Source organism: Macaca mulatta, chromosome 13 (genome assembly GCF_049350105.2).
Source record: "Macaca mulatta isolate MMU2019108-1 chromosome 13, T2T-MMU8v2.0, whole genome shotgun sequence".
NCBI lineage: Eukaryota > Metazoa > Chordata > Mammalia > Primates > Cercopithecidae > Macaca > Macaca mulatta.
Genome location: NC_133418.1, coordinates 114,185,490 through 114,213,383, shown reverse-complemented (window position 1 = coordinate 114,213,383; position 27,894 = coordinate 114,185,490). Strand labels below are relative to the sequence as shown.

At 39.4% G+C, this 27,894-nt stretch overlaps 1 protein-coding gene across 4 annotated transcripts in view; it reads right to left on the bottom strand.

Moving 5' to 3' along the window:
* The window catches only part of NOL10 (nucleolar protein 10), a 114,142-nt gene that overhangs the window by 29,538 nt on the left and 56,710 nt on the right, over nt 1-27,894 (bottom strand). For all 4 annotated transcript variants that reach the window (XM_015111709.3, XM_028831974.2, XM_015111710.3 and 1 more), the window contains 3 exons: nt 5,864-5,990; nt 1,708-1,787; nt 1,406-1,504 (listed from right to left, as the gene is read on the bottom strand). In XM_015111709.3, coding sequence (XP_014967195.2) covers nt 1,406-1,504; nt 1,708-1,787; nt 5,864-5,990 — 306 coding nt within the window. The remainder of the gene's footprint in view (nt 1-1,405; nt 1,505-1,707; nt 1,788-5,863; nt 5,991-27,894) is intronic.

The window sequence follows — 27,894 nt, the reverse complement described above, 5'->3', positions numbered from 1 at the left end:
CATAGGGCCCAGCCAACTAATTCTTATTTTTAAAATTTCATTATCCTCATAGTAGGAAATGTAGACAGGTGATGATGCCGGGTGGGCCACAACCCCAGCTCACTGTTGGGGAACTGGCCCTCATGTCTCTTCCCAGGGCACTGAGAGCCTCTTCCAAGCAAACTGAGAGGCAGTGCAGTGGCTCATGCCTGTAATCTCAGCACTTTGGGAAGCCGAGATGGGAGGCTCGCTTTGGTCCTGAAGTTCAAGACCAGCCTGGGCAACACAGCAAAATCTTGTCTCTACTAAATCTACAAAAAATTAGTTGAAATGGTAGTGTGCGCCTGTAGTCCCTAGCTACTTGGGAGGCTGAGGTAGGAAGATCACTTGAGCTCAGGTGGAGGCTGCAGTGAGCTCTGATTGTGCCACTGTACTCTACCGTGGGCAACAAAGCAAGATCCTGTCTCAAAAAACACCAGAAATCTTTTAACAGTCTGGAAAAAGAAAAAAGTACTGAGGGTAAATGCAGAAAACAGTCACTAGTCTTTTACAGTGACAGAGTATGTATGCATACCAATGTTCAGTTACAAACACTGGTATCATTGGTGGTTGAAATGAACCAACAGAGGCGGCTGCAGACAGACTGCAAGGCAGGCGAGGGAGCAGGGCCTGCCCTTCCCTGTCTGCGCTGGCACCACACAACAGCAACTCTTTGTCCTGGAAACAACAGATGATTCCACAGCAGTGGTAGATTCCAGTTTGCAGTTTCCAACGCTCCCGGGAACATCCTTGCTATGCCTCAAGGGCCCTGGAACCTGCCTGCGGCCTCTCCTTAGAAGCCTGAGTCCAGCTCCACAGGGCCTCCTCTTCCTATTCCCCAGGCTGCTCCCCAGCCCTGAGCTGGTGGCTACTTCCTGTAGTTCACCGCTCTCCTCCATCCTTTAGCAGTTCTGCCTTTTCAGTTCTTGAATACCAAGTTAATCATTCTTTACATTAAATTCTATGTACTCAGACAGCGAGTACAGTTTATGACTGTCGACCATTTCTGATGATCCAAATAGCCTAAGATACGGCCAAAGGTCAGTAAGAAATGGGGATTAGCAAAGCCCTGATACTCCAAAAATCGAAAACACATTTAAAAATACTATCAGGTTTTTAGTGGAGGTGACAATATCAATCATCCTAGCATTATTTCCCACAGTACAATTACCACAGAGGTCATAATGCTAAAATTGTAAAGAGTTTTTACATCCTCATGACAAACATGACACACTGATGACAAACAAACTATACCAAAAATATTAGCAAAAGACACAGATTAAAGATGGAAAACCAAGAAAAGAATGGCAGATTTCTTTGGAATAATACACAAAATGAAAATTAAGTACTCTTCTCTGATAAATTCAATGGTAAGTATAATATTTACCTTTAACTGGACTCTCTGTGCACGCGTTTCTTCTATTTTCTGTCGTATTTTATCTTTCCTATATTCTTCATAAGCAAATGGATTTACCATCAGTTTCACCTTTTCAAAATGAAAAAAGTTTTTAAAATAAAAGAATGGTATTTAGTAATATCATTTTCATATACACCATGACAGTTATACCAAAGAACAGGCAGATCCCCTACAAATCCCATGTATGTTTTATGAAAGTGCGAGTAGTGAGGAAATGGCTACAGATTGCTCATTAGTTACCTGAAACATAATAACTGTAGTTTTCTGTTTACCTTGTGATAGAGTCTTATATCCATGAAAAACCCATGCATATATGCCCGGAGGAAAGGAGATCCAATGAGGTGGGTGAGCCCTGGGAAAGGTCAAAGAGAAGACAGCAGGTCCTTATGCAATCTTCATTAAAATTCAACAGTTTTTCTTGGACCACAATTTGATTATAATAAGATTTCACTTCAGAGTAAAAATTTGAGGATTAGAATTACTAATCTTCTTTGATATCTATAGAGAACATTCAATCGACTTCAGCAATATCATCCTTATTTATTTTAATGTTATGATACTACACACAAAAATGATGAGAAAGTCCTTATGAACCATGACAAAGAGGATTCTCTTATACCCTCTGAGTGGTCCTCAGATTTTTTATTTCCACAAACCAGTTCAATTTAGAAAATAATACTGCGAATCAACAGTAAGTTGCCAAATTGAAATGAGAAGGGAGTGAGGAGAAACACTGCTATCTCCCACCATTTGCAAAAACAAAGGACACTCACAAAAACAAAGTAGAAAGAACCGTCTTCCAAGAAAGAACCGCTGACAAATTCCTACCACTATATAGAAACATACATACATGCATATTAATACATCACATACGCATTCCTCATCAGGGACTAATGAAAAGTCCACTGCCAGTCAGGATTTGAGAACCCTGCCTCAAACGATACCTTTCAGAGTTTCCCAGTTGTAACAGATTACACTTATAACTTGTGGTGCTGGTGGTCACAAAAGAATGCTACGACTATGTCATAGAAATTATTTATTAATTGCAAATATTGACACAGAAAAAGGCTGAGACTATATTCAAAATAAGGCCACATGTGATGTAGTCACATGCAGAACATTTATGGTATATGTCAGTGGTCCCCAACCTTTTTGGTACCAGGAACTGGTTTTGTGGAAGACAATTTTTCCACGGATGGGGGGAGGGATGGTTTCAGGATGAAACTATTCCACCTCAGATCATCAGGCATTAGATTCTTACAAGGAGCACACAACCTAGATCCCTCGCATGTGCAGTTCACACTAGGGTTCATGCTCCTATGAGAATCAAATGCCATGGCTGGCAGGAGGCAGAGCTCAGGCGGTCATGCTCACTTGCCACTCGCCTCCTGCTGTATGGCCCAGTTCCTCATAGGCCACCGACTGGTACGGACGGGTCCATGGCCCAGAGGTTGGGGACCTCTGGTATAAGTGACTATCTTTCTAAGGAAAACATTACTCTAATTTCCAAATTTTAGAAATACCCATCCTTCTAGACCTGAAAATCAAGCACTAAGCAAAATCATAAGGTAGTGCAAAATAGTATATGTTGTAGAACAATATAAAAAGCAAAAATAAATTTAGGATACTCTCATAAAGTAATTCTAAAACTTGATTAGGAAAATACTATTATAGAATTCATTAGGTTAATAAAACTATGGAAAAAAAATAAAAAAATAAATAAAACTATGGGGTTTGAACTTTCACAATGGAGTCTTAAAAAAAGAGGGCTGAACCTTAATGAAATGTGAATGTATACAACTGCACATGTATATTCTCTAAACCTTCCTCAGGATAAGGGTCTGATTAACCACTACATTATAAAATACATATACCAGTGATTCAAGTAATTTTTTGTTTCCTTTATTAATCTCACAGAATTATTCCAAGTCAGGCCATAAATAAAAATCGAGTGAAGTGCTTTTCACAGTGAAACAATCCTAACCCAAGAATCGGATGCAGCAGCATTTCCTACAGTTAACCCCATGGATCACTAGTCCCAAGAGATCTTCTGAGAAAACAGGGCTCCATGGTCAAGTAAGTTTGGGAAATGTTTCATACTTTCCTCCCGTGTTTGGAGATTTACAATGTATAATGGTATTAAAGGCTCTTAAGAAGTGAGACAAAGAAATTGATTTAACTGTGCTTAATCTAGCATTTCCCAAATTTATTTGCCACAAATCTCCTAAAATAACAGGTGCTGAATATTTTCCAAGCATTTTCTGATTTATTCCCCAAGCAACCCTATGGGTAGGGACCAATATTATTCCCATTTTACAGATGAGGAAACCAAGGCTTAAAGAGGCTAACTGAACTGGCCAAGTTGTGCAGATATTAAGTGAGAGAGGTGGGATATAAACCCATGTCAGTCTACCTGTGGTGTCCATGATATCAGCCACTATGCTATCTACCCAGTCCTTTTTACAGAAGTAATATTCCAAAGAACGCACTGTGGGAAATACCAAGCTATAAGATCTGCTATAGGCCATATCCGGAACAGTCAGAACTTGCAAATCTTCAATATACTAATGTTGCACTAAAAATAATCTTAGGAAGTAAGGGAAGTTCATTACTTACTTCTACTCTTAAGATATCTATTTAGAAGGTTTTATATATTATGGGGAAAAGATAAAGGCTCATTTGACATCAAAAGATATTAGTAATATACATAAAATGCTTTCTAGTATGACTGTCGTTTTGTTGAATATCTATTTCTATAGTTTTAAAAATTAGCAGTACAATTACATTTTAACAAAATATACCTAAACTTATATAACTGCTTTCTTCATCCAAAATAAACCCAGTAAAGAGACTGAAAAAGAACCCAAAATGTACTAAATATAGTAGTTTTTTAAAAATCCACAAAAGAACAATGACCTTTTTTCATTCAATTTAGGAAAGTAGGTGAGTGTGACATAGCATATTATAAAAATTACTCTGGAGACACTTAAGAAGGCACTGCACTAAGAAGGTCCTATTTCATTCAAGTCATTTTTTAAAAGGCTAAACTCAGTTCTTTTTTGGTAGTAACTGACAGAAAGTAATTCTGCCTGGATTAACTGTGCTATGAGATATGGGTTAAAAAGGAAGTTTAATTAATCTAATGGTAACACGATTCTGTTTTCTTTTAATACTCAACTGTTGTTGCACATCTATTTGTTCCAAAGACAACTAAGTTGCCTTGCCTTGTACAGAATGGATCCTCTAAGTTTTCCCACTCTCAGTAACTTCTGCAGTAGCCCGCTGGCAGCAGCAGAACAAGATGAGCACCATCTACTCTAACCTAGAGGAGTGCTAGGCAAGTAGGCCCAACATGTCCTGCAGGGGCTGGGATGGCTAGGGGAGGGGCATAGACTCTGGATTTAAAGCTCAACTCTCAAGTTTACTACGACTGAAACTTCTGGCGACGTACATTTATCTTTTTTTTTTTGGCCTCAGTTTCCTTATCTAATGGAATCATAATAGTACCCAATCCATAGGGATGTGAAGATTAAATGAGTTATGTGTAGAACGCTTAGAATACTGCCTGCACAGACTGAGTGTGGTGGCTCACACCTGTAATCCCAATACTTTGGGAGGCTGAGGTGGATGGATCACCTGAGGCCAGGAGTTCAAGATCAGCCTGGCCAACACGGTGAAACTCTGTCTTACCATACCGCATGGTGGCACACATCTGTAATCCCCGCTACTCAGGAGGTTGAGGCAGGAGAATCACTTAGCCTGGGAGGTGGAGGTTGCAATGAGACAAGATTGGGCCACTGCACTCCAGCCTGGGTGACAGAGCAAGACTATCTCAAAAGAAAAAAAAAAAAGAAAAAGAAAAAGAAAAAAAATACTGCCTGCACATAGTAAGCCCTATCTCATAAGTATTTGCTGTTCTTTCAAGACATTTCTTGGCTTATGACCTTTAAACATAAAGTAACTATTAAGGTTCTTGTAGATCTAAAGTTTCAATGTATCACTTCTACGTTTTAGATTGGGTCTTCTATAATCAAACCTAAAAGGGAGGCAGGAATCATTTACTTGCCGTCTTTGAGGTATTTTCAAAACCTTATTATACTTCAGATAATACTGGGGAAAAAAAAAATCACTGCTTTCGTGACAATTTGTTTTCTCTATATAGCTAGTATGCTAAAAGAAATTATTTGCTAAAATAAATTCTCATTTAAAATACAAAAAGGCTTCAGTATGTTAAATTTACTTAAACTTTTCTCTAAGGAGAAAGGTTACAAATCTGGCAATTTATAATATGTTTAATATCTGATTTGGCAGAAAGGGAAGATTTGGGAGATGAGGGAAACATGGCTCAGCCAGTTCTCATGTTCAAAACTCAAAAAAAAGTAGAAATAAAATAATTACATAATATTTTATCACAATTTTTTTTTTTACCTAAATTTTCAAGGTCTTTCTTGGTGACAAATTTATAATCATCATAAACTGTGCTTTCTGGATTCTCTTCTAATTCTTCGGTCAAGTTGTCTAAGAAGGAACACCACCGAGGAGCAGGACCTAAAACCTGTTGGTATTTATGAGAAGGTCAGCAAAGGCACAGTTTCCCACACCATCCAAGTCTCAGTCATTTATAACCAAATTTTGTTAAGTATGATTTCTAAATCCTTTTTTCTCTCAGAAGTATTGACAAATAGATGCAATATGGATAATGAACAAGTATATAACAGAAGAGAATAAACAAATCAGTAAATTTTTAGGCTTGTAAGAGAAAACAATCTCAGTCTATGGCACAAAAGTATTAATGAATGTTCTTATATTAGCACTATCAAAATATAGATAAATAATTCAGATACTTATTAACATCCATTCATTCATGTATCACCTCCTTCCTTCAAAATACTACTAGAATTCTACAAAAGCATTATTTGGTATACTAGATTTTTTAGGTTTGCCAAACAAAGGTCTAAAAGAAAAATTACCTTTTTTAAAAACAATATTTATTAGTATTATTATTATTTTGTAGAGGTAGGGTTTTGCCATGTTGCCCAGGTTGGTCTTGAACTCCTGAGTTCAAGCAATCTGCCAGCCTCAGCCACCACACTCGGCCCAAAATTACTTTCTTTTAAGGTTTTTCAACTACTTACTCGACAATTACATTCCATTCTGCATGGTCCACTTCATTTAATTCATTTAACTCATTAAAAACTAAAATTCTAGACTATAATTAATGGCAATATATTGTATTCTTGAAAATCGCTAAGAGAGTAAATTTTAAATATTCTCATTACAAAAAATGGTAAGTACTATGTGATCTGATGCAAATGTTAATTAGCTCAATTTAGCCATTCCACAACATACACGTTTCAAAACATCACGCTGTACACAACTAATACATATAATTGTTATTTGCCGTTTAAAAATAATTAGTTGATTTTTAAAATTTCTGTATAAAGAATTCTTCAAAACTAAATGGGTGACCAGGCTCCATGAGTTATCCCAATGAAAGGCTGAGGAACAAAAGGCTGAACAGAATTATAACCAACTAATAAAATATGAATCATTAAGTTTATAATCCAACTATGAAAAAACATAATCCAACTACTTTCATAAAATACTATGATCGCTTTGTACATTTTTGCTATTTTTACAAATCTTTCCTAACAAAATGCCACACCCGCTGAGGTGAATGTATGCCAAAGGAAATCTGCTCAGTCAACAGAGAAGATATGCTAGTGAAATCCTCCCTTAAGCCAGAGGTATTCCGATGAGAGAACACTGGGCTCGGGCAAAATGGAACTTCCAGTGACGACTTAACCTGTTTATTTCAGTAACAATCAAGCATACCGGAAAAAAACCCGGAAATCATAATGGAAATCATTAAATCTAGCTTGAACTTTCTGAAGAAGGAAAGGTAGAAGGAAGAGAGTTATAACAAAGAAAAACAGCCCCTGTTAACACCTTCTTCAAATAAAAAGAAAATGTTAGATATGGCCATAATAATTTAGTTATAATATTTTGCCTGATTAGAAAGAGTGATTCTCTTCACCCCAACACAGCTATGGTACTCATAAACATGAAAACACTCGAGCATAAAGAGTCTTCCACAGAAATTTCATATTAGCGCAATCTACAGTTTTTAAAAATAGAAGTAAAGGTTTTTACATACTAAGTGGTTTGACTTCAACCATAAAAGACAAACCTTCAAGAAATGCAAGGCATTTTTAAAAAATTCCATATAGAACACTTTTTTAAAGAACTGCCATGGTTTTAAGCAATTTTAGTATAGTAGCTTGAAGTCAACAACTAAATGCTACCACATACAAAGCACTGTGCTAAATTAAAGACACTGACCACAGTCTCCCTGAAGAAGTTTAAAATCCAGCTGAAGCACATGTGTGCACTTGCGTGTGCACATGTACGCACACACAATGTGTGCGCGATGAACTCAGATTGCACACTGAGTCCAAGGGGAAGATGGCTTAAAAAAAAACCAGGGAAGGCTGGGACACCAAATAAGTCTATTTGAAAGGACTTCATGTCGGAAGGAGCACATGAGCAAGCCAGGAAAATCACAGGCATCTTCTGAAGCCGAGAGAGTTGAGGCATTTGTAACTACAGGGGTATTTGCTTCCAGTGAGTCATAAACCTGCAAATGCAAAGCTCTATCAGATAATGGTGTACTCCCTAAAACAGCAATCTTTTCTTTTCTAGACTAGATCAAAGTATGCTATTATTGCTTTTTTAGAATATAATATCCAAGATATTGTCCTCTGAGGAGAGGAGAGACATCTGTTTTGTTAACTGCTGAATTTTTAGTACCTAGAACAGTGCCTGCCAAATAGTAGGTGCTCAATAACTATGTGATAAATAAATCTATTCATGTATAAAACACATTCGAATTTCATATGCATGAAGTACTAAAACTTAAAGGGTCCTCTGTGGCAAAAGTATTTCTAAATTGGTCTAATATTCCTTATTCAGATAAAAACAAGCAAATACCTCACCATAAGGCTACTGGGTATATGAACACTTCTGGTGAAAGTCAGATCTATCTTGACTCCTATGCAAGGGTACACTGCTACCGAAAGAACATCAAAATAAATTGTTTCACCTTTTTAAACCAACCATAAACATGGGCTTCCAAGACAATAAAAAGATTATACTGTGTGCACTGACTTTTGGAGGTGAGGGGCAGGAATACTAAAACAGTCTAGATGTGAATTTACTTTCATATAGCCCTCTTTTATAATGTTTCACAACATTCTTTGATTATCTAGATTTTAATGGAAGTGGTTTAAATTGCCTGTCAGGGGACACATCTAGTTATGGCAAATAATCTCCGCAATCAGATTCATGGCCATTAAATTTTCTAGGAAAAAATATTTCCATCAAAAACAAAATTAAATCTAGTAGTTGACCTTATTAATCACATTTCCTGAGTTCCTTTTCAGAGAAAAAAACATCAAAACCACCATAACAAAGTTGAAACGACTGATTTACACTGGTATAAACTGCAGGTTTTATCCACATTAGACCTTTCCTCAGAGGCCTACCATTAAGTTTCAAAACAGTGGCCGGCTTGGCCGATAAGGAAGGCTCAACCACAGGCACGTCACACTCTCTGATGTAGCTACAATGACCACAGTATCAATGTGTAAAATGTCTTTGTTGCCTTCACAGCCATAAAATATGTTAAACCTCAACTAACCCTTTAAAATATATTAATTTACTTTCTAAATTCCACATTTTGCAACTTGAGGAAAACATCCTTTTTAGCCATATCTGGACTATCACTACTACCTCAAACTTTCCAGTTTTCTGTCCTGCTGTTACATTGCTGTATTCTATGTTTCGGTCACACCATGTTGCCCATGCTGTGGTCAATTTACAAGCCTTTCTTTTTTTCTTTTTATTTTTTTAGAGACAGGTTCTTGCTGTGTTGCCTAGGCTGGTCTTGAAACCCTGAGTTCAAGAGAGCCTTCAGAATAGCTAGAATTACAGGCACTGGCACTGTGCCCAGCAAATATTTCTTCAACTCACAGGTCAGTATTAATAAAAGTAGAAAACTGAAAACTGATTCATCAGATTGCTAGAAAGGGACAATGCGGCTCCCTTAGCAACTTTAATGATAATCATATCAACCAAACTAAATGGAAATACTTGATCCTCCAAAACATGAAAGAATCTTTATGTACCAACATGCTACAAGAAGGCTGCAACTCAAATGCAGCAAAGTATCTGCTTGTGCCAATCTATTTGAGCAGAAGAACCAATTTTAAAGGACATGAAAATACATGCCATGTGCCCAAGATGATCACTGCTTCTATGATTACAATCTGTCTTTAAGATGCTAATTATAAAACTCAAAATTCTCATATATTTCTGTAAAGGACTACAAGTGGGGAGGAGAAAGGGTGAATACTAAAAATCTTAGGGGCTGGGTGCAATGGCTCACGCCTAATCTCAGCACTTTGGAAGGCCAAGGCAAGAGGACTTCCTGAGCCCAGGAGTTCAAGGCAGCCTGGGCAACACAGTGAGATCCTATCTCTACAAAAATACATATTGTTGGCCAGGCGCAGTGGCTCACACCTGTAATCCCAGCACTTTGGGAGGCTGAGGCGGGCAGATGGCCTGAGGTCAGGAGTTCGAGACCAGCCTGGCCAACACGGTGAAACCCCATCTCTACTAAAGATACAAAAATTAGCCAGGCGTGGTGGCGCATGCCTGTATCCCAGCTACTCAGGAGACTGAAGCATGAGAATTGCTTGAACCTGGGAGGTGGAGGTTGCAATGAGCCAAGATTGTGCCACTGCATTCCAGCCTGGGTGACAGAATTAGACCCTGTTTCAAAAAAACAAAAAACAAAAAACAAAAAAACAGATTGTCAAAATTAGCTGAGCATGATGGCATGTACCTGCAGTCCCAACTATTATCCCTGGAGGGTGAGATGGGAGGATCCCTTAAGCCCAGGATCTGGAGGCAGCAGTGAGCTATGATGGTGCCACTGCCCTTCAGCCTGGGCAACACAGTGGACCCTGTCTCGAAGAACAATACAAATAAAAATGAACTCTTAGGGAGCTGAAAGAGGATACTCCTTCCCTCACTCTACTTTAGAAAAATCACTGTGCTACATCCCAAAGCTGTGCTGAGACAAAATAAAAGACTGAGGATTACCAGATAAATGGTTTTAACAGATCAAGGGTGATTAAAACAACAACAAAGTACTATTAATATTACAGACAAAGAACCAAAGTCTACTAACCCAATACAAATGCCATCATTTTTTTCTGCTTGCTTATAATGCTACTGAGTATGACAAAGCATTTCATTATCTAATGTACTATTAATGGAACAAACAAGAAAATAACTGATAACACAGAACAGCCATTAAATCTGAAATTACCTTTTTTCAGAATTTTTTTTTCTTTGAGACACAGTCTCCATCTGTATCCCAAGCTGGAGTGCAGTGGCATGATTTAGGCTCACTGCGATCTCTGCCTCCCAGGTTCAAGCGATTATCATACCTCAGCCTCCTGAGTAGCTGAGATTACAGGCACTCATCACCACACCCAGCTAAATTTTTGTATTTTTAGTAGAGATGGGGTTTCGCCATGTTGGCCAGGCTGGTCTCGAACTCCTGACCTCAGGTGATCTGCCCATCTTGGCCTCCCAAAGTGCTGGGATTTCAAGAGCGCCCAGCCTAGAAAAATTGTTTTACAATCCTGGGCAATGTAGTGAGGCTTTGTCTCTACACAAAAATTAAAAATATGAAAAAATTAACCAGGTATGGTGGCATGTGCCTGTGATTCCAGCTATTCCGGAGGCTGAGGTGGGAGGATCACTTGAGGTTAAGCTGCAGTAAGCCATGATCACGCCACTGCATTCCAGCCTGGGCAACAGAGTGAGATCCTGTTAAAAAAAAAAAAAAAAAAAAAAGAGAGAGAAAGAAGACCAGAGAAGACCAGATAAGACAAGACAAGACAAGAGAGAAAGAAAAAGAATCACATGGAAAAAGGACCTAAGTATATTATTGTAATTTCAGGAATAAAACTGAAACCATTAAACGTAACGAGATAGATTTTAATTCAATTTTTATTCATCACATATTTATTAAATTCCATATTTATTATGTTCCAGGTACAGTATACTCTATAAAAATAGGTAGTAGAATGAAACCCAAAAGGAACAGAGTTGTTTCAAATATAGCAATACTTATGTGGAAGGACTAAATGATTCTTAATTTCTTCAACTTCATTCATTCATTCAAAAAGTTAACTGAGCATCTGGTAAAAGTTAAGTGCTAAAGTCAAACATAAGTATGGAAAACAATCAAGTACAATACAATGGGATTAGTGCCAAAACAGAAATTTTTAAAAGGTTCTAGGAAGCCCTTTATCTGCTGAGGCCGATCAAGATAGCTTTGCAAGGGGGAATTGAGCAAGGCCCTGAACAACTGAGAGGCTGTGGTTTCAGAGTCAGTAAAGCTTAACTGCCACACTAAACAGTTAGAATGTCATGCTACATAAAATTTATATATTTAACTGATTGATTACACAGAAGATGTTTAGTTAGGAGAACTGTCATTTTTACCTTTTAGTGATCTTATACTATTACAATCCTAGAAATTCAATTTAAACTTTTATGTTATGATGACACTATTAAATCAAACAGGTAAGAACCACATTTACTGACTAGCAGCAACAGGGAGTTTGAATATAAAAGTTTTTTTACCACCTAGCAACTATATCAAGTATCTAGTTATTTTATTATAGAACTGTTTTGAGGACACTCTAAAAATAGATATAAATATCAGTTCTGGAACTGGAACAATAATAAAAACAATAATAGGACTAGCAACCCACACTCTAAGAGGTAGACGGTTTTAACCCCCATTAGAATTTTTTTTTTTTTGAGATGGAGTCTCACTCTGTCACTCAGGCTGGAGTGCAGTGGCGCAATCTCGGCTCACTGCAATCTTCGCCTCCCGGGTTCAAGTGATTCTCCTGCCTCAGTCTCCCTAGTAGCTGGGACTACAGGCGTGCACTACCACGCCCAGCTAATTTTTGTATTTTTAGTAGAGATGGGATTTCACCATGTTGGCCAGGCTGGTATTGAACTCCTGATCTTGGGTGATCCGCCCACCTCGGCCTCCTAAAGTGCTGGGATTATAGACATGAACCAGAGTGCCCAGCCCCCTATTAGAATTTAAATCCAGGTCTAACCACAAATCTGTTACCCTTACTGTGAGGTCATGATTCTTTTTGGGAAACAGGATCTTGCTGTTGCCAAGGCTGGAGCGCAGTAGTATGACCGTAGCTCACTGCAGTGAGGCCCTGGTTCTTTATCAGAAACAACTGGGGCCAGGGTTTGAAACAAATAACGTTTTGCATTTTAAAAAAGTAATACCGTATGTATGCTGTATATAACAAAAAATCTTCAGTGAGGTCTGGGTCAGTGGCCCATGATCAAATGATATTAACATCTCTGCAGCAAAACCTACACATATTCACACCAGTGATGTGGGATAAACACAGACCTACAAAGAAACTCATTATTTCACACAGGTTGAAGTCCTAATGAATCAGGTCCAGTCGGGGTTCACCACAGAGTTATAAACAAATTTTCAAGGCTTTTTAAAGTTCAGAATTGCAGGTAAGAGATGATGGAGCTGTACTATAATGTATATATACACCATACATAGCTACATATGGTAAATATATACTAAATATAGATATAATATAAATATCACTGACCACTATTATGATTAATGATAATTTTTCTAATTACATAGCCTGTATCTCCGGTGGGAAAATGGGATTTTGCCAAGTAAGAAAACCAACTCTGCATATAAACTCAAAAGAAAATTTTCTTTTCCAGCTTTTCTTCCATTATTGGTGGAAAGGCCCCACTAGCAGCAGCATGTATTTTCAAATTCTGACAGCTGAGGCTTAATAAATGATCATAAACCCAAGAGAAATAACTGGGTGAGCCAGAGGGAGTGGCCATGACCTTAAGCATGTAATTGCATTTGCAGCATAATGAGCTGCCTAATTGCATACCCAAGTTTACATGCATTTGTGTGAGTAATTATGAGTCATTTAAATGTACTCTACTTGTAGTGTTTTGTTCTTAAAAATCAGATTAGCAACGGAGTGATTTAATTTCAACATTTTAAAAGATTTATTTTTAAAAAAGAAAAACTATTATCTGCGACAACTTGATTTACTATTTGAAAAGATAATTTAGGGACTGAAATGAAATAACAATAAAAATAAGGCCAAGTTAAAAAAAAAAAACCTGTAAGATTCCTTAAGCCATTATCTCACTAATAGCCCCTCAAGCTAGTCAATCTACGTGACACTATGAGTACAAATATGAATGACAGAGTGCCTTCAATCAAGGGCTAGCGGAGACGGAGACGGGACGCCCCAAGCAAACACTTAAACACCAAATTGAAACTGATGTTAAGAAACACAGAGCTTTCGGTTAATAATGGTACCCCCACCGCTGTTAAGCCTTTTTCAAATGACAGTAAATGAATCTAAAAAGGTATTAACCTTTAAGGACAAAAAGAACTGAAGAAGATGATGCAGTGGTTTAAGAAACTTAACCTGGTAAATATGAGAGCTTACAGAGGTGGACAGCAAAGAGAAAAGAGAGCAGATTCCTCCCTCAGAATCCTTGGGACAAGAACTTCACGGTTCTAAGCATGGGGAACGACAGGATGAGGCACAGGCCCGAATAAAGGGGGAACAATGGAGCTGATGAACACCCAAATCCCCACCATGCCTAAAGAGACCAGAAGGTAATTCTCTGGAGGAGGGGAACCAAAGCTGCCCTATGTGGGGGTGGTGGGGAGTATATCACCAGGCACAGGTGACTTGAGCTGTGGGGCTCAAGTCAGGACAATTAATGGCAGTCTAGACATCAAACTGTGGGACCCTCGCCGCCTTTTCCTAGTCCCTGGAATAAAGTCAAGCCTATGCTGCTGTGCATCCACTCTACCAGCCCAAACCCCTGACACCTCCGAAAGAAACCGGGGGTTTCTTCTCCGGAGAAAATGAAAGCTCCCAGAAGACAGACTTTAAGATACTGATATCTGGGTAGAGTCATTAGCTGAAGGGTCAACATGAAAACTACCAGTGGACAAGACCACCTTGCATTTTTTTTTTTTTTTTTTGAGACAGTGTCTTGCTTTGTCACCCAGGCTGGAGTACAGTGGTGCCATCTCAGCTCACTGCAACCTCTGCCTCCTGGATTCTGGTGCCTTAGCCTCACAAGTAGTTGGGATTACACGTGTGTGGAACTACACCCAACTAATTTTTGTATTTTTAGTAGAGATGGGGTTTCACCATGCTGGCCAGCCTGTTCTCGAACTCCTGGCCTCAGGTGATCCGCCTGCCTTGGCCTCCCAAAGTGCTGGGAGTACAGGCATGAGCTACCGTGTCTGGCCCCAGTTGGCATTTTAGGACATCATTCTTCATGTTGTTTTTTGAAACAGGGTCTCACTTTATCACCCAGACTAGAGTGCAGTGGCGCAATCTCAGCTCACTGCCGTCTCAACCTCCCAGGGTCAAGCAACCCTCCTACCTCAGCCCCTCAAGTAGGTGTGCGCCACCATGCTCAGCTAATTTTTGTATCTTTTGTAGAGATGTAGTTTTGTCATGTTGCCCAGGCTGGTCTTGAACTCCTGAGCTATAGTGATCCACTGGCCTCGGCCTCCCAAAGTGCTGGGATTACAGGAGTGAGCCACCACATCTGGCCCTCATTCTTAAACACGAACAGGTTGCCTAAGCTCCCTCCCCATTCACTTATTCAACAAAGAGTTACGATCAGGCACCTTCCCCCCTCTCTAGATACTCAGTAACAAAACACAGAAGAATCCCCACCCTCAAGGAGCTCACCTTCCAGAAAGGGGAAACAACAAACAAGGGAGAGGCAGTGGAGACTATGACAGACAAGAGATCAGTGCTGTGGAAACCAAAGGAGAGAAGGCAATGAAGAATAGAGGGGAAGGGGAGATGATGGACACGGACCCAAGGGGCAGGAGGGAGTGACCCTCAAGACTACCTGACAACTACAAAGGTCTAGAGGTTGGAATTGCTTGGCTTATTTGTGAATCAGTAAAAAGACCAGCCCAGTGTGGCTTGAACAGAGAGAGCAATGGTGAGCAGGGGCATTCACAAGGATCACTCTGGCAGAGGCTGGGCGACTGACTGGTTCCGGGCATTGAAGGAAATCTCTGTTCATTCATTAGCTGACAATTCAGCAACCAGCAGAGACTTCAGTGGTCACACGTCACAAAGAAATCAGATTTTATAGAATTAGTCCAGGACAGTCACTCAACAAACAACCACAAACCCTGGGGACCTGGGGGAGGGACTAAGTTCCATAAATCCTAAATTATATTATTTAAAGCATCCAGATTCCAACAAAAAAATTCTAAGACATGCAAAGAAACAAGAAAAGCAGGGTCCATATGCAGGGAGGGGGAAAGTCGCCAGAGAATTCATCTTTAAGAGACTAGTTATTTCACTAAGTCCAAACACTGGACTTAGAAAACACTGAGTAATGACATTCATCCACTGACGAAGGTGAACAAATGTGATGTATCCATATAATGGAATGTCACTCAGCAATCAAAAGGAATAAAGTACTGAGACATGGTACAACATGGACGGGCCTGGAAAACATGCTAAAGAAAAAACAGACCACATACTGTATATGAAATGTCCAGAAAAGGCAAATGTATAGGCAGAAAGTAAGTAAGTGGTTACAGGGGCTGGGAGAGGGAGGAGAAGGAAGAAAAACTGGCATGGGGTTTCTGGTTAGTGTGACACAATGTCATGGAATTAGTGGCCACCACACAACTCTGAGTGTACTAAAAACCACTGGACTGTACACTTCATGTTTTCTTTTTGATTTGAGACGGGGTCTCACTATGTCACCCAGGCTGGTCACAAACTCCAGGGCTCAAACAATCCTCCCGCCTCAGCCTCCCAAGTAGCTTGGATTATGGGTGGGTACCACAGAGCCTGGCTTAGGACTACACACTTTAAAAGGATAAACTTCATGGTATGTGTATTATATCTTTAAAGAGCTGTTTTGTTTGTTTGTTTTTTTTTTTTAATTGGATTAAGGAGGTTATTACGTCTCCTTAGTTTCCTTTAATCTAGGAGCCCCCAACCTTCACTGACTTTCAGGATGTGGACATTTGCTCAAGGCTCAGGCGAGAGCTCTTAGAAAGAGCCCTGATTTGCAGAGGTCCCCACAGTCCTCTGCTGATCACTGCTCATAATCAGATGCAGTGAAACGTTTCTGGCGAGAATCACACAGGCAATGCTGTGCCAAAAGAATACTTCAGACTATTTCTATACTATAAGCAATTGGCTCTGTATGATTAATATTTGCAAAGTCGTGTCTCTACAGCACTTTATTTTCATGTGTTTTCATATTTTTGTATTTTTACTTTTTGGTATGTTGGGGATAAAATGAGGTTCTAGGAAGGCGGCCCAGTAAAGGTTTGTATGGGGACTATCTCCCACAAGCTACCCTGGCTTAGGAAGGGAGGCCAGAAAAATCCAAGAAACATTTATTCCCACCCACTACCCCAACACACAAATAAATTGGAAAGATGGTAGGTTTGGGGACGGGGCACACCTCAGTTCTTTTCAAAGGGAGGTGACAGGAAATTACTTTTTAGCAAACTTATCTGAAAAGACTATGCCTACACTCTGCTTTTTCACCAAACAAAAATATATACAAAATCAATTCACTCCTTTTCCTTTTTAAACTTTTAACATTTACTTGAGGAGCTGGAATGTGAAAGAAGCTTCTGGGAAACCAAAGGAACAATTTGCTGAAAACTAAATTCACATACCTACTGGAGGTTTATAAACTTTGAACTTAAGCAGGATTCAGAACATGCAAGCTTGGTGAAAACCAGATATTCCTAAAACATTTAGGAACAGGACATATAGAGTTACTCTCAAATGAACCACTGTAGTATGTATGTAGGTATGTATGTATATACGTATTTATGAGACAGAGTCTTGCTCTGTCACCCAGGCTGGAGGACAGTGGCATGATCATAGCTCACTACAGCCTTGATGACCTGGGCTTAAGTGATCCTCCTGCCTCAGCCTCCTGAGTAGTTGGGACTACAGACACTTACCCATCCCTGGCTAACTTATTTTATTTTGTAGAGACGGGGTCTCACTATGTTGCCAAGGCTGGTCTTGAACTCCTGGACTCAAGTGATCCTCCCACCATGGCCTGCCAAAGCAATGGGAGTACAGTTGTGGCCACTGTACCTGGCCAAACCACTGTAGTTTAAGTGTGCAAAAATTTTATTCAAAATCATGAAACTCACTCATAAAACAAATCTGTTAAAGTTCTCTTTTAAGTATTCAAAACTGGATCTAATTTATTATTCTAATTTGAAGTAGAATAAAAAGCTTTACATGTCTGTCTGCTTTTCGTGAAACACTACAAATGACATGTTAAATAGCATGAAAAAATCCTCAGTTGACACTTTTCTTCAATTCTCAAGGAAGAAAAAGAAAATCTTAACATGGCCCCAATCTTCTTCAAAGTCCACTGTTAGCTGAACTGAAAAACAGATGTTTATTTTAAGGTCTCCTATTCATTCTTTCCTGAAGAGCCTGGCCTTGCACTTTGGCTACAGTCATTTGATGTTTATCATCATATTACACTTGAATTCCAGTGCAGTTTCCTAGAGTTCACTTCCAGAGTTTGCAATAACAATGACTCTAAGCAATGTTAAAGTCCTCTACTTCCAGCCTTTTCCTCTCCCAGCTTCCTAACTACACCAAATGCTAAACTCGCCCACATGTATACGCACACATGCCCCAAGGATGCTAAAGGCACTACGCCAATTTTCTTACATGAGAATGTATTTATCTTTTTGATCACGCACCTGGTAATGAGCATCTCCCAAGATCTTGTTTTGTCATTTTATTCCTGCCAAGAGTTAGTAACACAGATGGTTTAGTGTGTTATCCTTAGCACATCAGTAGTTTCCTGGTTCTACTCGACTTCCTTGCAGGCAAAAGTGTTTATTAACAACTTTTCTGCATATTCTTATTGCTTTCTAATTCTTAATTTTGAAATCTATGTAAAAACTAAGGGTACCAACATATTTTAAAATACCCAGGGTAGAAAACTCGGCAGAAAAAAAGGAAGAGCAAAACTTTTAAAAAATTACATGTACTTTTACTCAAGGTTCTATACCTTAACAGTGCTATTCTAGGAAGGAGAAAAAATATTTTAACACCACTTAGCAGTTACTGATTATCTTGGGGAGGCGGTCATGCACAGAACTAGGAAATCCTGAAGAACATATTTTAAATTCATACAAAATAAGATTTCCCATATGTTCCTTCAAATAAAGCTGAAGGAAAGAAAGCATGATACTGGCACAGCAAAGGATGTAAAGGAACTCAATCCGTACTCAGTGGAATAAAATGCAGTCAACCACAAAAGTACTTAAGTAGAGTCTTAAATATGCATAGTTTCCTCTGAGGTGATAAGACAGGATTCCACGTGATAATATTTAGAATCTCACTAAGATGTATGATATGTGAGTGTGCATGACTGTGGGAGGGAAGCAGTGTGTATATACTGTTGATTTTTGTTGTTGTTGTTGTTTTTGAGACAGAGTTTTGCTCTATCACCCAGGCCAGAGCACAGTGGCATGATCTCACTTCACTGCCACCTCCACCTCCTGGGCTCAAGCGACGCTCCTGTCTCAGCCTCCTGAGTAGCTGGGACCAAAGCTGTGTGCAGTAACACCAGGCTAATTTTCTGTATTTTAATAGAGACGGTTTTGCCCTGTTGGCCAGGCTGGTCTTGATCCTGAGCTCAAAAGATCCACCTGCCTCAGCCTCCCATAGTGCTGGGATTACAGGAGTGCGCCACTGTGCCTGGCCGATGCTAATCATTTTTTTAGTGAAGTTTTAGGATAGATCCAAAAAGAATATGAAGAGCTTTATTAAAAAAACAAAAACAAAAAACACACATAATGAAATCTTTAAACTCAGAAGGAAAACAAAGTGATGAAATTTGATAGGGATGGTGGTGAGAGGCAAAAAAAAAACTGCTATAATTCAATAAAAAATTTAACTCTGGGGTGTGGTGGTTCGTGCCTGTAATCCCAGCACTTTGGGATGACAAAGCAGGAGGATCATTTGAGCCTAGGAATTCAAGACCAGCCTGGACAACATGGTGAGACTCCATCTCTATAAAAAATACGAAAATTATCTGGGTGTGGTGGCACATTCCTGTAGTCCCGGGTACTTGGGAGGCTGAGGTTGGGGAGTCACTTGGGCCCTGGAATTCAAGGCTGCAGTGAGCTGTGATCAGGACACTGCACTCCAGCCTGGGCAACAGAGTAAGACCCTGTCTCAAAAATAATAGAAATCAAAATTAACTTTGGGCTCCTAGGCAACCAAGGCAAAAGGAGATGCAGAGTAAGGTGGACAGACACATTTGACTTGCTGAAGGGAAGTACACTGATAGATCTGGAAGGAAAAATTCTCTGTTGGAACAAACTCAAGCAGCATAATGTAGACCTTTAAGGGAGTCTGGCAACAAAATATATTTCTTTGAGAGGCTTACAGAAGTTCAACATCAAAGAAAAATCATTAAACTATAATTTATGAAGGCCAAAGTAATGTGGTCTAAGGAAGTAGCCTAATGATCTCACTTGACTCTGGAACAGTTTAGAGCTATGCTGCCCAATAGGGCAGCCACTAAGCCACTTATGGCTATTTAAGTTAAAATTAATTAAATGAAATTAAAAATTCAGTCCCTTAGATGCAGTACTCACATTTCGGGTGCTCAACAGCTACATATGACTAATGGCTACCACACAGGACACAGCAGATATAGAACGTGTCTGTCATCATAGAAACGCTGCTGGCAGACTTTGGTTTAGAGAACTGGACAGTGCTGGTTTAGAGAAGTGAAAAATGTAGATGGTAAATAGTTACACAGGAAACTATGTAACTAAAGTATGATACATCTATACAACAAAACACTATGCAACTATTAAAAAGAGTGAGTTTGGCCGGGTGTGGTGGCTCAAGCCTGTAATCCCAGCACTTTGGGAGGCCGAAATGGGCAGATCACGAGGTCAGGAGATCGACACCATCCTGGCTAACACGGTGAAACCCCGTCTCTACTAAAAAATACAAAAAAAAAACTAGCTGGGCGAGGTGGCGGGCGCCTGTAGTCCCAGCTACTCAGGAGGCTGAGGCAGGAGAATGGCGTAAACCCGGGAGGCGCAGCTTGCAGTGAGCTGAGATCCGGCCACTGCACCCCAGCCTGGGCGACAGAGAGAGACTCCGTCTAAAAAAAAAAAAAAAAAAAAAAAAAAAAAAAAAAAAAAAAAGAGTGAGTTTGATTTACATGCTGACCAAAATGATACTGTTAGTGATCAAAAAAACCTTTGAGAATAGTATGAGACCCTGATTCTGCTCAAGCCCATGCCAGTACTGTGTGCGTCATACGTGACTTGACAGCACAGCATGTGCACCGACTTGTCAATAACTTGTTAACAATGGTAATGAAGGACTTCTATTTTCTTGGTTATGTATTGTTACAAGGTTTAATTTTCTTTTAGTTAGAGCATTTTTCCAAAAAAAAAAAAGAGAGAGAAGAAAAAATAAACACCCCCCAAAAGAATACAGGCACAGATGCAGATACCAAGTGGTTAACAAGTCCCTTACACTATCAACTGAAACCTCAATTATTTCAAATACTCTGTAAAGGAGCAGAGACGCGGCCCTTAATTCAAAATCGAGGCTATTAGTGAGCACTCTATTAGAGAGTACCAATGCCGCTGGCTGAGAACAGGTATTCAAAGTGTAGATAATAGACGGCTTTTTTTATTCTCCAGAAAATTCAAGAACTTAACTCATAACCTTTGATCTTTTCCATGGAGATGAACCAGAAAAACAAAAGCTCAAAGCTCTCTCCCAGGAAGCAGTTTAACTTATACATATGAAGAGTTAGAATTAAGACAATTCAACACGGCCAAAACTGAATTGAGTCATTTCTCCACCTTATCTCTGTGAATGGTATCACTGCTCATTCAGTTCCCCTCTCTCCCTCTCATCCATCACTCCCCACGAATCACCACACTCTATGAGCATACACCTTACTGTCTCTCACACTCAACTCCTCCCTCACCATGCCTACTGCCTTAGATGGGGCCCTCATTATTTTTTCTAATTAATTACAGTGTGTCCTATCCCTGGCTTCCAAAGCCAACCCCCATTATACAGGCAGAAAAATCTGACACACCTATCTGATTTCACTCCCTTGAATAAAACCCTTCAAAGGCATGCCACTCTTGTTAAAGCAAAAGCAAACATTTTAACACGGTACAGAAGGTTTGGCGTTAAGTCCTGATACTTCTCCAGTAAAACTGGAGATACTTTTATTGGAGAAGTATCAGTATCTCCCGTTCCTTAACTGCCCCTGAAAAACCCAAGCTCCTCCCAAACAGACTGAACGGACTGGGGCTCGGGTCTTACTTCAGCTCCCTCTGTACAGGATGATCTCCCTGATTCTGCCACCCTTCTACCCACCATCACTGCCTAATTCCTGAAACGTCCTTCACCTTCTACCCACCATCACTGCCTAATTCCTGAACGTCCTTCACCTTCTACCCACCATCACGGCTTAATTCCTGAACGTCTTTCGCCTTCTATCCACCATCACTACCTAATTCCTGAACATCCTTCGAAATTTGATTGAAACATTACTTATGGGAAAGTGACTTTTTTACCTCTTATAAGATCCTGGATATCAAAGTCCCTTATCACCTGTACTATCCGTTCCTTTACTAGACTAGCAGCGGCTAGGCAGCAAGGCCCGTATCTTCAACGCCTTAGATATCCTAGTACAGGTTTTGATATCCTACCCTTGGTTCAGGCACAGGAAAGATGCTCACTAAGCGTTTGTGCAATAAATGTTTGTATAATAAATGACCCAGCCCCCCAAATACTCAAAACTAACAACTAATTAACACAACTATCTAGTTAAGCCCACAAAGACAAAAATCATGGTGTGTCATTTTCATGACTGACCAACATAAATAAATAATACTTGCAAATTAAAACAACAATAAGATACTATACCACTATAAATCGATTAGAATGGCTACAATGCAAAAACACTGACAACACCAAATGCTGACAAGGATATGGAGCAACAGGAACTCTCATTCACTGCTGTCGGCAATACAAAAAGGTACAGGCACTTTGGAGGGCCGTCTGGCAATTTCTCAAAACTAAACGTATTGTGACCATGACATAGCAATCAGGTTCCTTGACATTTACATAAACAAGGTGAAAACCTATGTGCACATAAGAACCTGCATGAGAATGTTTAGAGCGGCTTTATTCCTAACTGCCAAAACTGGAAACAACCAAGAGGCCTTTCAATAGGTGAATGGACAGACAAGCTGCAGTACATCCAGAAAAGAGAATGTTACTCAGTGATAAAGGGAAATGAGCTATCATGCCACAAACAGACATGGAGGAATCTCAAAAGCACAGGATTAAGTGAAAGAAGCCAATCTGAAAAGCCTACATACTGTATGAGTTCAGCTATACGACATTTTGGAAAAAAAGCAAAACTAGAGCCAGTAAAAATACCAGCGATTGCTTGGGGTCTGGAGGGTGGAGGAAGGGATGAACAGGTAGAACAGAGAGGATTTTTAGAGTAGGGAGACTGTTCTATGTGATACGGTAATGGTGGATACATGTCATCATACATTTGTCAAAACCCACAGAATGTACACCACCAACAGTGAACTCTAATGTAAACTATGACCCTCAGGTGGTGATGTGTCAATGTCTGTTCCCTGGCTGCAGCAAATGGACCACTCTGTTGTAAAGTGCCGATGGTGAGGGAGCGTGTGGGGGAGGGATGTAAGAACTCTGTACTTTCCACTCAATTTTGCTGTGAGCCAAAAACTGCTCTAAAAAATAAAGACCACTGAATGAATGAATGACGTAACCATGTACAGACATGCAAGAGACATGGACAGGCAGATCTAATCTTTCTTTCAATGTCCCACTACTATCATTTATATAGTACTTGTTTTCCAACCAAGAATAATGTTCTGTTCCTCAGGAAGGTAAACATATAATCCAAATGAGGGTATGTGCCCATGTCAAGATCTAATATTCGTTCCCATTTAACAATCTGTAATAACTACTTTCTAGAGCAATTTACAGTGCTAGTAATACAATACAAGCCGACTTTATTTCCACCCCACCGACCCCCAAAAAAAGCCTGGGGGAAAAGCTTGATAACATGGAAGCAAAAGGATGGGTAGACGATGGGTTTGTTACCTTTCTCTCTACTTTTATGTCTATTTGAAAATTTTTTCTCCTCTGAACAATGAGAGAAAATTAAAATACATTTTTTTCATAATACATTAAAAAAAATGTATCAGGTTGGGTGCGGTGGCTCATGCCTATGATCACAGTACTCTAGGAGGCCAAGACGGGAGGATCCCTTAAGCTCAGGAGTTCAAGTTCGGCCTGGGCAACATAGTGAAACCCTGTCTCTACAAAAAAAAAAAAATTTTTTTTTAATTAGCCAGGCATGGTGGTGTGTGCCTATAGTCCCAGCTACATGGGAAGCTGAGGTGGGAGGATCACTTGAGCCCAAGAGTTTGGAGGCTGCAGTGAGCCATGATCACACCACTGCACTCCAGCCTGGAGACAAAGTGAGACCCTGTCTCAAAAAGTAATAAAAAAGAAAATAAATTTTAAAAGGGTCAATAATATCCATTACTTCAAACCAGCATGCATGGAGTCAATGAAAGCCTATGAAGTATAAGACACTGTTCCAGGAAGCAAGGACACAGCAAAAAGCACAACATACAAAGTTCCCACCTTGTGGAGCTTACATCCTACTAAGTGGGCATCAGAAGAGAAACTTGCGTGGGATTTGAGAACACTGAATCAAAGTAGAGACGGTGTAAGTCCCAGAACTTTCTTATTATTTTCTGTATAAGGTGGGCATTTTAAAAGAATGTAGTCTAAATTTCTGGCTTACTTGTATAAGCTATCTTCTTTTTTAAGGAAAAAACAAAACAGAACAAAAAACAAGAACAGATAATGGCCATGTTAACTAAAGACATCGCCACCTAAGTGACTACACAACCAGGACACTGAAATACTAGGTTTAATTCCCACTCTATCTCATCCAAAATAAGAACGGTAACAAGATCGACTAGGTAAGCACCAAGACGGAGGAAATGCTAGAACCAGGAGACAAGGCCTTTGGTCAACATTGAAGTCAAACTAGCATCTGAATAGGAAGTTGTAATTTATTTTCAAGAAAATGGACATGTCAGATGTAAGACTATTTAAGTAAAAATAAACATCATCTGATATACTAACACAACATATGTCAAATGTGTATCAAATATCTCCATGAAAATTACACAAATTTTTACTCAATCAGAACTGAAATTAACTTTGAAAATGTGACCGGATGCTCAGAAAATTACTTCCTGATTGTCACACATTAATGCTTCTGTATGTCTACTATTCTTGTGATCCAATAAATTGTGATGGGAAATGGGGAGGATATCCTTTGTTGAGAAAAAGGCCACAGATACTGTTACTACCTGAAAGTGTTTAGATTAAAATAGGAAGCCCACATTTCCCCTTTGTAAAGTCACAAACAACTTGTTTGTGTTACAAAAGAATATGTATTAACCACCTGACTTTCATGCCTTGCTTCTCAGTTCACAGTTATGAATATATAACTGAAAAATTATAAAACAGAACTCCACACTTTTTCCCCATAAAATTAGGTCTTTTGCCTTCCATAAGATGTCTTATCTTTCCAGATCTTTCTTACAGGCTTGGGTTTATCATTGTCATACCTTTCTTGGAGAATAAAATTAGGCATATGTTTCTTTTATCCTATTATGAATCAAGACATCTTAAAAATACACATCTTTTGGAGAGGGAGGGAGGGAGGGAGAAAGGGAGGGAGGAACAACTGTTGGATACTATGCTCACTTCCAGGGTGACTGGTTGAATCACACCCTAAACCTCAACATCACACAATATACCCATGTAACAAAACTATACATGTATCTCCTGAATCTTAAAAAAAGGTTAAAATTATAAAAAATAAAAATTAAAAATTAAAAATATATATCTGAATTCAAATTTGAACTCAATTTAAAGTAAATCATGTTTTTCATTCAAATTTGTCTTTTTCCTCCTTTTAGAAGCTCTGAAAGGCGAGTGCTTCACTGTCTCCCATCATCTGACAGGTCTTCCCATACCCTCAAACAATGAAAACTTTCTTCTTCAGGCCAACGTCCTATCATTTTCTGTACCTCATACAAGGTACCTTTCTTGCATGATCCTACTCTTTTCCTAGATCCTAAAATCATGCCTTCTCTAGATGGTGCCTGGGAACACAATTCTTGAATTCGTTTCTGAGCTTTCTCCAACTCACCCCCACTAGAAGAAATAACAAACATAGGTACACTCCGCACAAGAAGAGCCCGAAAACAGCCCCGTCACTGTGCCATCCTGACATTCTCCACTCCCATTCACATGTGGAGTCACTGCCAACATTCTACTTAACCTTTATTCCTTTCACGTACAGTTGACTGAAACGGCTCTTTTTGTTAATAGATGCTGCTGCTAAGCACCATCTCACCCATTCTGCTAATTATATTTTCAAAATCATTCCCCTTCTCCTACTCTATCCACTGCATTAAGTATTTCTGAAGTTTAATTTCACTGGTTTAATCTCTCGTATAAAGATGAGGTTCTAAAGTCAAGCAGATAAGACTAAATGGAATATAAGCAAATCTAAACTTGAAAGGCCCATCAGAATATTTCCCTCTGGTGTTAGAATAGGACCAGATACAGCAGGAGATTTGCACCTGGTGACTATGCCATACCAAAAAAATCCCGTGTTTAAATGACCAGAATCACACTCAGTGTAGTGCTGCCACGAGAGGTATTAGGAAACAACAGATTTAAGCAAACCTTTTCAAATAGTCTTCCTCATCTCAACCAAGAACACAAAAATAACAGAGTAACTGTTTTCTCAATTCTCCCAACAATAATCCATCACTGGAGCCAGCCTAAATGCATGGGAGAGAAGGTAACTGATCACATGAACTGGACGCTTTAGGGAATTAGGAACACGTTCTCTCAGTTGAGAAAGGCCCTCCCATCTCAAGTTTAGTCCAGGACATATGCCCCCTGAGTGAATGGACAGCCACATAAGTGAAACTGCCTAAGAGTGTGAACATGCTCTCTTGCTCACTCCACCTCTCCCCTACATACACCTCCCTCCCTCCCCCTCCCGACCCCTACACCTCCAGCCTCCAACATCTTGAAGGGCTTTTATTGAAACTGATGTAAGCTAAATGAGCTTCTGACAGAATTTCACTTTAAATCCAATCAGTAGCCACTAAAATATCCCAAATGCAAAGAAAATGTAAAAGACATGTTGGCAAGAATGTCTCTGACTAGTGAAATTTATAGGTTTTTTTCATCTTTTTCTGATATTTATGTATTTCCAAAAATAACTATATTACTTTATATTCATACAGAAATATATTTTTTAATAATTTCCAAGAGTTTAATAAAGAGAAATATTTAGTGGGAAAAAAACAAGATATGAAACCATATTAACAAAGTTTCAGATTAAATATTGAAAAAATATAGCAAAATGTTAATGTTTGTCTTTAGGCGGTGGAATTTAGGGTATTTGAGTTTTCTTCTACTCATCTGTGTTTGCCATATTTTCTGCAAAGAGTGTGCCTTGATGATATAATCGGGGAAAATGAACTTCATTTTAAAAAATCAGATTTCTGGCCGGGCATGGTGGCTCACGCCTGTAATCCCAGCACTTTGGGAGGCCAAGGCAGGCGGATCACAAGGTCAGGAGATCGAGACCACAGTGAAACCCCGTCTCTACTAAAAATACAAAAAATTAGCCGGGCGCGGTGGCCAGTGCCTGGTGCCTGTAATCGCAGCTACTCAGGAGGCTGAGGCAGGAGAATGGCGTGAACCCGGGAGGCGGAGCTTGCAGTGAGCCGAGATTGCGACACTGCACTCCAGCCTGGGCGACAGACTGAGACTCCATTTCAAAAAAAAAAAAAAAAAATCAGATTTCTTATACAAACAACCAGATGTTATCACTGTTTTCTGTTTCAACAGTCAATGGCAAAACTAATGGCACAACAGACCTCTCTCAATCTATATCTTACGCCATCATCAGACTAAACAATCTCAAATCATGTCTTCAGTCATTTTCCTTGCTCACATTCACAAGTTTGTCACAATCTTTTCCTGTAATTGTACAGCTTTATTTTGCTCAACACAATATTCCCTTCTAAAAGCTACATAAAAGTCCATGCTCACATAATGCCATAATTA